General features: G+C 39.4%; 1 protein-coding gene across 1 annotated transcript; it reads left to right on the top strand.

Annotated features, from left to right (window-relative positions):
• The first annotated feature begins 5,088 nt into the window (after positions 1 to 5,088).
• On the top strand, positions 5,089 to 7,444 carry LOC148027839 (uncharacterized). The gene is made up of 2 exons (XM_087689552.1): positions 5,089 to 5,383; positions 5,923 to 7,444. Exons 1-2 carry the CDS (start codon positions 5,257 to 5,259, stop codon positions 6,954 to 6,956), a joined length of 1,161 nt encoding a protein of 386 aa, XP_087545678.1. The 5' UTR covers positions 5,089 to 5,256; the 3' UTR covers positions 6,957 to 7,444.
• Positions 7,445 to 13,076: the final 5,632 nt, after the last annotated feature.

Below are 13,076 nucleotides of genomic sequence, written 5' to 3' on the forward strand. Positions count from 1 at the left end.
CGGTCAAGGCGCCTTTTTCTGCTTTTATCCTGTGCCTTTTTTTTTGCTATTTCCTTTTTTCCATTTTCCGCTCCTCTGTGTTGTGGGAAACATGGTAAAAAAACGTTTTGGCCTCCATCTCTCTTCTTGTCTCTTGAGTGAGCTTCTCCTTGTGCATTCTGTGTGTGTTCGACGTAGCATCTTGAGCAAGTCCCCCCACCACGCAATTCTTGACAGTATGTAATTGATATGTAGGGCTTTCAATAGGAAAGTGATAGATGCTAAGATAATAATAGGGGAAAATGTGGGCAAATGAGTTTTTATTCCTTGGATTACTTTTATTTCCAATGCTACACAGGTGCCATTTACAATGAAACGGATGCAGTTTCCCATCCAGTTGGCATTCGCTATGACAATTAACAAGTCACAGGGATAGGCTCTGGCCTTATTTAAAGGGACCAGTATTTATACATGGTCAGTTGTATGTTGCATTTCAAGGGTAAAATCTTCGCATGGTGTGAAAGTCCTATTGGGTGAAAAGGATGGAGATATGAACACAAACATTGTATATAAGGATGCCCTTTGAAAGGTGCAATAATATGCATTGCTTTCTTTGCGGAGATGTAGTTATTGATGACCATGTGGGGACATTGGTCTATGGAATATATGTATATTGCTCTTTGTGCCATGTTTGGTTAGCATATACTCTTTTGGAAGTGAATTATTTTTCGTATTTCACTATTTATTTGACTTTTGCATATGCCTATCCTAGAGTGGCACTATTACCCAGCTTCTGACTATCAAAAGGAGCTATAATGCATGTTGTGTACAATAACGAGTGATGATATCATAAGAAGGATACTTGTAAGAGTCATTGAGTGTTTATATGATGATGTTAATATTGACATTAAGCTCCCAGTTCTTATTGAAGGTGTACATTGTGGATACACACAATGTTTTCGGATGTATATGTATGAAGTTGACCATAAGAAGAGGTTTCAACGCTCTCATACTAATAAGATACCAAGGCATTGGTTTAAGTATTGGTTCAAGGATTTGGGTTGTTTTATGACGTCGCGTCAATGTTTGATAGTATCGACTGAATGGTTCACAAATGTTCGACCAGGTATTATTATTGCTGGAATGAAATTGTCTTTGTTAGTTGTTTCACGTACTTATATTGTGGTTTTTGTTCCAATGCAGGTGCTAAAGAGAGAGGTAAGACTATCGCATCGCCCTTGTGATTACCAAAAGAAACTATGGGATCATTCCCTACTTCGCCTTCACATGTTTTGCGAAAGGATGAAGATTTTGCTAATTATTCCTTGAAGAAGAGGAAGCTATGTTTCTATTAGGCATCTTGGAGGCCTTGTCTTTTTTTGTTGGCAATAGCCATTCACCTGTGGTGCTTAGAACTAGTCGGGTGTCTTATACTTGGCTTTCGTGGCTTGCTAATGGAAGGTAGGGTGTCTTATACCTTCACATCATGTCATGATCGGTGGAAAGAGGCTAGAGATATTGGAGCCTGGCTCTACTTTACTTGTGATTGAATGTCTTGCCTGGAGATAAGAACGATTCCTTAAAAAAGGAGAGAGCTTCGTTTTGAGTAGGTCTCTTAGGGGAATTCTTTTTGTGGTGCTTGGTCTTTGTTTCAATTATGACCTAGTTTAGTATAACATTGTTGTTTCTAAATATCACGCAAAGCAAGCATATGAATCCTTACATTTGTGTAAAGAGGAAAGTTTGAAAGTATGGTGCATAGAAGAGATTATTTCTGCGTCTAGCATTTTGTATTACAAATTTTATAAACTACATTTGGTTTTAAGTTTGATGAGAGAGAGAGAGAGAGAGAGAGAGAGAGAGAGAGAGAGAGAGAGATGAGAGAAAAAAAATTAAAACAAAAGGCAGAGATGGGGAGAGGGAGAAAGAGTGTTTATGGAGAGAACTGGGGGGAAAGAGAAATAGAGAGTGAGAGAAATAAAACATCTCTTGGAGAAATTCTTTTTGTGGTGCTTGGTCTTTGCTTCAATTATGACCTATTTTAGTATAACATTGTTGTTTCTAAATATCGCGCGAAGCAAGCATGTGATTCCTTACATACGTGTAAAGAGGAAAGTTTGAAAGTATGATGCATGGAAGAGATTGTTTCTATGTCTGGTGTTCTATATTGCAAATTTTATAAACTACTTTTAGTTCGAAATAAACATATTGGAAATGGAGAGGGGAAAGAGGAGAAAGGGGAGAGATGGATTATTGAGCGAAGTTGCCATGAGATAGCATGGTAACTTTGCTTGCCGCTTTGCGATAGCTTCACGTGCGAAGCTACCGCGAAGCGGCCTAGAGTTCTGTATGCAGGAATGCACACGGAACGCTGGTTATAACAATGTTAGAAGCTAGACATAATTTGGTACACATACCGAAGGTGTAAACTACATTTGGGCAATCTTTATAGGCAATCGACTATTAGAATGGCATGTACTATATATGCCATCTAAATGTTATTTAGCAACACTTATGAGCCAAAATGTGCACACTTTTGGAGGAATAATAAATGTAGGATAGCCATTTCAAGGTGCTTATTAATGATTGATAGCAAGGGTGACTTAGGGACCAAATGCTATTTGTGTCTATATTCGGCCATGAGATTATTCAAGCTTGCACTTTATATATGCTTACTAATCTTGGTGTTTGTTTGATATTTATGACAATGTTAGAAGCTAGGGATGATTTGGCACATATATGGAAGGTGGTGAATCTTTAACTACATGTCCTAAATGTTGAATTTCTTGCACAATATATCTTAATGCAACATTATTAATTAATGCTCATGAGCTTTATCCCAGGCTCATAACATCAAGGTGATTAGTGAGAGCTAATAATGAGGCTGGCTTTAGAAGTCAATGTTGTTTGCATCTATACAAGACCATAAGATTGAGTTCCATTTGTTTATAATGACTTGGATGGATTTACAACAAGTCCTTGATTTATTCCCATTCCAATTTATCATAAAGTAGAATGTTGGGACCCCTTTGCACTATCTAAACTTGCAAGTGCAGCTCATATTTGTTGGGCGCCTTACCTAGGTATATTCAATAGATATACTATTTTTTAAGAGAAAGAATTGATTTTAGGCATTTTGAAAGCTTGGAACTTGAATACATGCACATGGACACACATGTAGTTGATTGGTTGTTTGAAATATCTTGAACGTAATATATGGAAAGTTGTATTGTTAATGTGGCCTTGTAAGTTGTAACATTGACAATGACAAATGTTTAGCAACTTGTTATCTTGATCCAATTTTTTTAGAAAGACCAAAGGAGATGAACATGCTTTGAGTGTCGATGTCTTGTTTAAGTAGTTTGAATAATCATTATCTCTTCCATGGACTACACTTTTGTGCCAAAAACAATGTTTGGAGTTCCTACTTTAGAAGACATGGTGACATTATTTCCTCTTATCTAGGACACTTTTCATGCTAAAATATATGCTTGCAACGAACTTTATCCTTGGAAGAAATAGCTTGATAGATATGTTATCTCTTGTACTTTACAATCTTAAGGTTTTGATGTGTTGTACATGAAAAATAGGATGTTCTATCATGTGATCTCAATAGTGAAATGTGTGGTGTGATTGGAAAGAAAGCATTATGTTATTTTTCAAAGTTAGTAACTTTGGACAATTTTAGTTTCCATTTGAAAGCAAAAAGACAATTTGCAAGTCGGAAGTTTCTTTGGGCTTCTAAAATGTATTGTCCCACCAACACTTTTGATGTTCAATGTTAGAAAGAAGTGGGATTGAGTACTTATTAGAGTGACATGTGTGTGTGTGTGTGTGTGTGTGTGAACATATTTCGAAAGGATTTACCCATGGGTAACACCCACCTTTCACTCGAATGTATAGCATCACTGAGAGCACTCCCTACCAATTGAGTTATTGCTCATTGGTTGAGGTTTGGGAAATTGGTGTCTTGTCTTCTCACAAAGCTAATTAGCTTTGAGAATTGCCTATTAGACTTAAACCTACAAGGAGTTTAGCTTGTAAATAAATTTTCTTGAAATAGTATGAACTTTTAAATATATGTCCAAATTGCTTGATTTGTGAGTTTAAGAAAAGTCCAATGGGATTTGTGTATATTTCTCACTAACATTTTTTCTTAAACATGCTCAATTGTTTAGGAAAGTGGTGTCTCAACTTATTAAGATGCTGTTTATCTTTGAGGATTTCCTATTAGAGTCAAGACATGAGTAGGTTAATTTACTTGTACCAATCAACTTAGTCTAAAAAACACTTGATATGGTTGAACAAAATGACTCAACTTAACTCCATCTTCGACAAAAGCCAGCTTTGTGTGGTGAATAGAGGTACCCTAAAAAATCGAGGGCACTCCATTGACCAATGCAAGTATTGATGGTGCTCCATAGCCATTCTCTACCTGCAAACATATCTTCTCTCTCCACCTCCAGCATGTTCAATGGTTATATGTAGTTTGGTTGTCTCAATGGATTACTTGTAGGTAGCCTTCAAATTGCAAGTTGACAATCTTGCCATTGCAAGTATATGTGCGTATACTTGCACTAGTGGGACCATCAAATTGCAGTGGAGAGGCCACCCGCAAGTAAATCATCGAGAAGACTTCGTTATATGTAGCCACTAAATGTGCTAGAGGAGGAGAGAGAAGAATGCCTATGTTGCCAATGGTTGTGACACATCATCTGTACTTGCATTGGTGAATGGAGTACTCACCATTTTTGAAAGTGCCTTGTTCACAACCCGAAGTTTCATTCTTGCAGGAAACGAAGTTAAGTCGAGTCAAGACGTTCAGCCATGCGAGCTGTTTCGTGGACTCGGGTGACTCGTGGAGTTGGTCAATCGACCTACGCATGTCCCAACTCTTAGACTGAAATGTGGGAGGATTTTATCTTGGAAAAAGGACAGCATCTTCAAATGCTAAAAGAATAAATTTCCCGAAAAGAGCTAAAGGCCCAAGGGGTACAATTTGTGGTGTGACTCTATGACACGAAATATAAGTTTAAAAACTAGAAGTCACAGAGAGAGAGAGAGAGAGAGAGAGAGAGAGAGAGGTTTCCTCGCCCTCTCTCTCTCTCTCTCTCTCTCTCTCTCTCTTCTGACTTCTTGATTTCTTGTTTTTCTTAAAAATAGGTGCGATTCTTTTCTCTGTGTGGCTTCTTGTTCTCAGCTCAAAGTATCTCTCTTGCATGGTTCGGGGTGTGCTTCCCCTCTGCATTACCAAGGACTTGAGCGCAGGTATTTGCCATGGACAAGGCCCAGACCACAGCTGAGGGGAATGGCAAGGCCGACACGGCTGTCGATATGAAAAGAAGTGGTGAATTACTAGATGGAGCACATGCATCCAGCCCAAGTCGAGAATCACAGACTAAATGTGAGTTCATGTGTGGAACAAGAGAATCAGTTATCCATGAATTTCACCTCTCCATGCATGCAGATATGTCTTCTTCGCATTCATGACAAATTGCCTGGTTGATATATTAAAACAAGGGACATTGTATCTTCTTAACCGTGTGAGTAATCTGTCTTCACAATTGTATGAATGCTTGGTGGGCACTGTTCAAAATTGCTTTGATTGCAGCCAATGCGATTGTAGCCTAAGTGGTTTGAGTGTGTGGGTATGTACATGGGTGAATGAGTTCACACCCTTGGCAGATTCTAGAAGCATCTTGCATCTCTCAAATTTCAAGGCCTTCCCAAAATAAACGGCATTGAGGGTTGTTTGGATTTAGCAGTGCTCATGATTTTGGCTTTAAGTTCGAGATTTTAATCTGGTTTCACAATTGGTATGAATGCTTGATAAGCACTGTTCAAAACTGCATTGCCTGTTGTTCGGATGTAGCTGCTAGGGTGCTCGTGAATTTGGCTTTTAAGTTTGAGATTTCTAATTGTCAATTTGCTGCTGCTGTGCAGTTAAAGGACTATTCAAGCAACTTTCCCTACTTGATCGATACCTCTATGTATGGATACTCATTGACATGGTTGTATCGATACTGTTCGGCTACTATGTGAAGGGCATCAAGGAATCACTTCAAGTTGCAGAAATAGCGTCAGTCTCTTTACCCATTGCAATAGGGCTATGGGTGATGATGTACCCAGTCCTTTGCAAGGTTCAGTATGAGATCTTGGGCAGGGTCCTCTCACAGGCTGGAGCTTGCAAAATGCTCTCGTTGAGTGTGGTGCTAAACTGGTTTGTTGGACCTGCTCTCATGACAGGGCTGGCATGGGCAACATTGCCTGATCTTCCTGGGTACCGTACAGGGGTGATTCTGGTTGGTATTGCTAGATGCATAGCGATGGTGTTGATTTGGAATGATCTTGCTAAAGGAGATAGCCAGCTATGTGCTGTGTTGGTAGCCATCAATTCAATCTTACAGATAATTCTCTTCACACCTGTGGCACTTTTCTATTTGAAAGTGGTTTCAAGAGGTCATGGTTTTGATGTCAGCTCATGGGTGGTAGCAAAGAGTGTGCTTCTGTTTTTGGGCATACCACTGGCTGCTGGTATCCTGACTAGAGCTGTACTTATGACCTGTTTTGGTCGTACATGGTACAACTCGAAGTTCCTCCCTTGGATAGGACCTTTTGCTCTCATTGGCCTTCTCTACACCATATTTGTTATGTTCTCGGTTCAGGCACATCAGATTGTTGACAATATTGGTCATGTATTTAGGGTGGCAGTGCCTTTGCTTCTTTATTTTTGTATTGTTTTCTTCTCTTCTCTTGGTCTTTGCAGAACCTTGCAGATTCCTTATAATCTAGCCGTTACACAATGCTTTACTGCAGCCAGCAACAATTTTGAGCTGGCTATAGCTGTAGCAGTGGCGAGTTTTGGTATTGATTCACAAGAAGCTCTAGCTGCAACAATTGGCCCTTTAATAGAAGTTCCAGTGTTGCTGCTGTTTGTCTACATTGTCCGCTTTTGCCAAAGGAAGTGGGTCGTGTAGGCTCTTTGGCACGAAGAAACTGGGTGAAATGCGCATTGGATGATGCAGTTTACACTATCATGGACAGGATTGCAAATGGTCATCACACTGCATTTCAACAGAGCAGCAATCTCTTCATGACTCAATCTTCACTTTTGAGGAATCATGGGCCTATGAATTTTGAAAAATTTGAAAAGATTTCTCAGTCTTTTTGGAAGGGGGACATCACATTGCATTTCAACATGGTAGCAACCCTTCACAGCTTGGTATTTACTGTGGATGAAGAGGCCTATGAATTTTTGAAAGATCGAACAGTTTTTTGAGTCCTTTTATTCTGACTGACAACTCTAAAGTTCTAAGAAAAGTTGATAGGTGAATTCCAGCACAAGTAGGGATCCAGAAAAAGGTTGTATCCTAGCTTCACAAAATTCTCATATTGGGTGGTTTCTCTCTTAGGGTAACTTTCATGAATGAATTTGAGTTGCAATATGTTCTTTTTTGTTGCTAAATTGATAGGTTTCTATATGATGAGGATGATTATGTTTGGCAAAAAATAGTTATGATCAGCTAAGATTTTGGATTGATTCCTAAAGGCAAGCCAAAACATTGATATTTGAGTTATGACCTCCAAAAAAATGAGATGCTGTGATTTTCTTTTATTCTCTCAGTTCAATTTTTGATCACAGGTCATGGAAATGGGATTTTGGCTATGGAGTTGTTTGGTGATTCGTTTGTTCTTGTATGGGTTTTGACATGCAGGGGTATGTGTTATTCAGAGGAGTGGGGTGTCTGCTGTATTACAGCCAAGCCTCTACCTTCTGAATACTTGCCTTGCGATCTACAACTTGCATATATGCTAAATGTCAATTCTCATTTCAAGCTGCAAAAAGAAGTGCATGATATACTCAGATTGGACCTGTTGTTGAATATAGGAGGGGTTCGTTCTCATACAACCTTGCTCAGTCTACATGTGTTCAGTTTTAGAATTGCCATTGTTCAGCCTACAGTTGGTCTTAATATATTTGGCACCATTCATGCAATATGATGTTTAAAGTGTGCTATCAGAGTGTCTTTGAATACTTGTGAAGTTGTTTGATATAGAATTAGTTTAGAAATCCTAAATTTTATCTACTTTTTGAATTTCTGGTTCCCCTGTTCCCGTTACTATCCCCATTTCCAATTCCATGATGGATTTTGTACGCCGATTTGCATGGCAATGCATGTTTCCCAGTTGGTAGTTTAACCAAATCCCAAGTTTGATTCTTAGGGAGGGACTACATCTCTGACTGCATGGCTTTCTCCCACTCTTTCTTATCATCTCTCCTCAGTGCTTCCTAATAGCATGAGGGTTTGCCACCACAATCTGAGATCATGATATAATCGGCCATATAATTTTGTCATGGTACAAACCTGTCAGGAGGTCTACTTATCCTTGTTGATCTTTTGACCCAATGATCCTGATTCGCTGCCTGTTCAGCCTTCATATCATCCAGAACTTGTGGCTGAATCACTTCCTCTGCTTGTACCATAGCCTGTGGCATGTCATTAGCAACCATATCAGGCTGATTTTTGGCCACTTCTCCCTCTCCAGTAGGAAGCCTACATCGTCATTTTGCTGTGGATTAATGAGCATATGTTGCTGTCCATGAATCAGATTTTCCCCAAATACAACCCTCCTAATCTCTTTTGTCTTTATGGCCTGTCTATGCATGCTATCTTCATGGAAGATCGCATTATTGCTGCACGTAATTTTCCTTTGTATGGGATCCCACAATCTATACCCCATTTTAACATTGTCACCATAACCCAAAAAGATGCATCTATGAGATTTTGGTTGGAGTTTGTTATGTAATTCTTTTCACACATGCACATAAGCATTGCACAACCAAACACTCTTGGGTGTTTATATGAGGGTGGTTTGCCAAACCACATCTCCTTAGGCACTTTGCCATCCAGTCTCTTATTTGGTGACCTATTAATAATATTCTAGTGGACTTTATCTTGAATGGTCGGATTTGACTACTTTGCAACTCCATTCTATGGAGGATTATGATGATCTGTAAACCCCCTTTTAATCCCTTTCCAATTACAAAGATGCCAAAAACTTTTGAAATGCATCAAATACATCATTCTTTTGCTCACGAATACAGACCCACACCTTCCGTGTGGCATCATCAATGAATGTGGAAAAATATTGAGAATCACCTAAAGGTAACTGAGGCATTTGAGAAACATCAATATGTGCGAAATCTAAGGGTGCAAGTTTATGTGGAAGTGTCACCTTATGAGGTGTTTGAGCATGCTTGCCATAGATGCTATGCTCACTATGTTTGATACTTGCATTTCTTTAATACTCATGTATCTCAATAGGGCATGCCACAATGAAACCTTTTTTGCCTCAGTTATGGGAAAATCATGATTGGCCATATTTGCTATGTGTGCAAAGAGTACAAGACATCACATTTAAGACCTTTTGCAATAACTCTAGAAGATTTTACAAATTTCCATTTGCTATTACCAAAGGTTTTATGATAGCCATGGTTAACCAATTGACCTATATTGACTAAATTCTTTTTCAGCTTATAACATTATGCAACACATAATGCACGCCATCTAAAAACGCAAGTTTAACATCCCCAATATTTGTGATCACACCCAAGTGTATCACTCCCTATGTCCCACCATAATAAGTAGAAAACCAATCTCTATGAGGTGACATGGAAGGAGTTGAGCTAACATAAGTATTACATGCTAAATTAGCCATTTAAACAACCCAAAAATGATTAAATTAATAAAAACCCTAAAATGGTGCACAGTTCGAGAGAGTTTCAAAATGGTGCATGGAATAAGGTCCCGAAACTTTCTATAGATAGGCATGTTTCCTGCCATTCGGTCCATTTTTGTTGTTGTAGGTTTCAGACCCTCTAGCTTCACTATTACAACTTGTTCACGACGGACTTCTCATCTGTTGAAACTGCCCATTATTGTCTACATAAGTTTGGCGCACGTTTCTAGGCTCCACCTCGCTATTCTTTTACCTTCTAGCCATCGCCTTGTTGATCCAACCACATGGTGCGATTGTTGCTTGGTGACCCCTCTCCATAGTTTGCGACTACTTTTGGACCACTTTGTGCTTTTGGCAACCATCCAAAGACTATCGCCCTACTGCTTTTATGTTGCCTAATTGAGAATACCACATCAACATTTGCATTTTCAGTCTTTTGCTGCCACCTAGGTTGGTCACCATCCCTAGGTATTTGCCTTTGTTGATTTTCTCTCTTCTCACTACGTGTTTGCATCAAATCCAGCTTTCATAGTTGTGTTTGCTAGTGTTTGAATCTCAGAGGCTACTTTTGCTACGTTTCAAGATCCATCAAAAGTACAACATACTCTCTTGCTCAGCACCTCTGCCTCAATCCTCGAGACACAAGAGTTCGAGATATAATTTTCATTCCTACATGGTTTGTTTGCTGCATGAGCATTGTATATTTAGTATTCGGTCCTTCATTTAGATTCCATTGTGTTCATTGTCTTTGAGTACCCTAATTCTAATTACGTTATTTTGAGTTTATGCTTTGTTGTAAGCCTTTATTTATGTTTCTATGTTAGGGTATTTCTTTACATGGTATCAAAGTAAGGTTCTCTTGCATGCAACCTCAGCCTTTGATTTGAAAGCCTTTTGCAAGAAGCAAGAATAAGACAAGGTCAAGATGACTTCGAACACATCTTCACCTCATCATCATGATGCTCCCGAGCTTGGTACTTCAAGACATGCAATGGTGTGGAGCTTGCCTCTCCATTCGACATGATCGAAGAGCCTTTGGACTACCATGGAGTCCATAAATCATTTGATGTCGAGCTTGATCTCACAAAGAGAACTTGCTAAATCAAAATTTTGAAAGTTAGCAATAGTCCTCTTCTCCTGCCAAACCAATTGCTTGGAGTCAAGAAGGGCAACACATAGGACTCTGATTCAAATATGTTATCTACAAACACATTCTTTGGTTAAATCAATTCATAGTGTATACACACTCTTGGTCGCGAGGCCATGGGGTTGTTTAATGAGGTTAGGAGGCTCGACTAGAGCCCTAGAGCCAGTGTCAGGCCCATTTTCAGTCCCGACAGGTGGTGCATTTGCCCGGAGCCATTAATAAGTGGCAGTTTTTGAATCTTGGTTAATTAGAGACTAGTTAGTCAGTTTATGCCACAGGTAGGGTGGTGGAAACCCTTAGTAGGAACAATGGGGAGGCCAAACTTGTGCTGCCACCAGTTAGCCATCACAATCAACAATGTTCTTGATGTGAGAGGGCTTGTGTAATTGGTTTACAGAGGCCCACATCGTCTTCGTAGAGATATTTAAGGATGCGAGTCTTGTCCATATCTACAAGTTGCCTCCTGTCAAGATGACTACAAAGGCCCAGCAAACATTATCATTTCTTGAGCACCTGTAGCTGAGCATATGTAAGTTGGGAACAACTCCTCGATCATGATTCATACTCATGGTCGCGTCAATTTCACTACTAACTAGGGTTTGAATCACACTATGCTAGATGATGTATACTATGTTCCCTAGCAAAGAGTGTATGGTTATCTATTAGTAGCTTTGCTGATTGGATCAAGTAGTCTTCTTCATAGTGACCATAGTCAAGGTCCTTGACTCTCAGAGTGGTTTCGTGATTTCTTGTACCACATGACATAGTTTCTTTTTGAGTTGACAACTAAGGGCTTTGAGTTCCACTACTTCGAGGCCTTAGCCACTATACAATAGCTTATGAGTGTTGAGTATCTTTGGTATTTTCGCTTAGGATATCTCAAATATGACTCTCTTTATGAGTTTTGTGGATAGATGATTAATGGCCTTCCATGCCTAAAGCTATCACAGGATGTCTATAAAGTTTGTCAACTTAGGAAACAACATTGTGCTCCATTTCCTTAGTAGTCTACACATAGAGTGAAGGCACCTCTTAGATTGATTCATGTTGATCTTTGTGGACTGACGTCCATCGTGGCCTTGAACAATGTACTTCCTTCTTTTTTATTGTGGATGGTCCTTCTCATTACATATGGTTACACTTTCTTAAGCATAAGTTTGATGCCTTCACATATTTTTCACATTCCATGAGTTTTTTGTGTTTTTATAGGAGCATTCATGCCAACTCACATCTATTGACTCCCCCTTTACAGAATGGAGTCGTAAAGCGTAGGAACCAAACCATCATGAACATGGCATGCTCTATGATGTTCACAATAGAGCTCCTTGAGCACCTTTGAGTTGAGCTTGTAAACATATAGATGTACAGCCTCAACTGCTGCCTGATTGTGGCTATTCCTCAGAGGATTTTGTATGAGGCATTCTTTGGCTCTCGGCCTGTCATATCTCAAGTTAGAGTCAATGGGGGTCATGTTTATATGTACATGCTGATGAGAAAATAGGTCAGCTTACTCCAACTGATATCTTGGTTTTTGTAGGTTACTTTTCTAAAACGAAGTCTACCATTTGTTTAATCCTCGAACAAATAATTGCTATGAAAGATGTAGTGTTTAATAAGAGAGACATTGTGTAGTCTTCTGTTCCAAATTTTGTGCCCTTTCTCACATTATTTCTTCTAAGATAGGGCCTTTTGAGGCGGGTCTACTATTGGCTCTTCTAACAATGAACCCGTAGATTCTTCAACTCCTAGCCTCCCTCCATGAGACCCATTACCTTGCTGGTACCAATAGACCAAGTGGTATTAGATGATTCTTCCACCGGATTCCACTCTAGAGGGCCCTAGAAGATATACCTGGTTAGCTTGTGCCTCATGCTTCATTTGCATCACTGTTTATAGTTGATTGTGTGGGAGCTTCTTGCTCAACTGCCAACACCAATGGACTGCTTATTGTTTTAAGTGTTTCAAGCCAAGTGCAATGGCTACCTCTCACATAGTCGTATATGCACTTTCACACCTACGAGTGTAGTGAGCTTACCTCTATGCTCGATCGAGTTGTCTCCTTCCTCAAGCACTCTAGTAGCTCCATGATCCAAGGTGCAAGCTCAATCCTCAAGCTCAAAGCTCCATACTCGATTGTTGCACGTGAGACAAGAAGAAGAAGAAGAAGAAGAAGAAGAAGAGAGGAGAAGATGGAGAGCTTCTCTACCAT

Source organism: Lygodium microphyllum, chromosome 12 (genome assembly GCF_053477565.2).
Source record: "Lygodium microphyllum isolate KBCC chromosome 12, Lygodium_microphyllum_v1.1.10, whole genome shotgun sequence".
Lineage (NCBI taxonomy): Eukaryota > Viridiplantae > Streptophyta > Polypodiopsida > Schizaeales > Lygodiaceae > Lygodium > Lygodium microphyllum.

Coding starts and splice junctions, on each gene's coding strand:
- LOC148027839 (XM_087689552.1), top strand. CDS start 5,257: ATGGACAAGGCCCAGACCACAGCTGAGGGGAATGGCAAGGCCGACACG. Junction 5,384..5,922: donor TCGAGAATCACAGACTAAAT/GTGAGTTCATGT, acceptor GCTGCTGTGCAG/TTAAAGGACTATTCAAGCAA.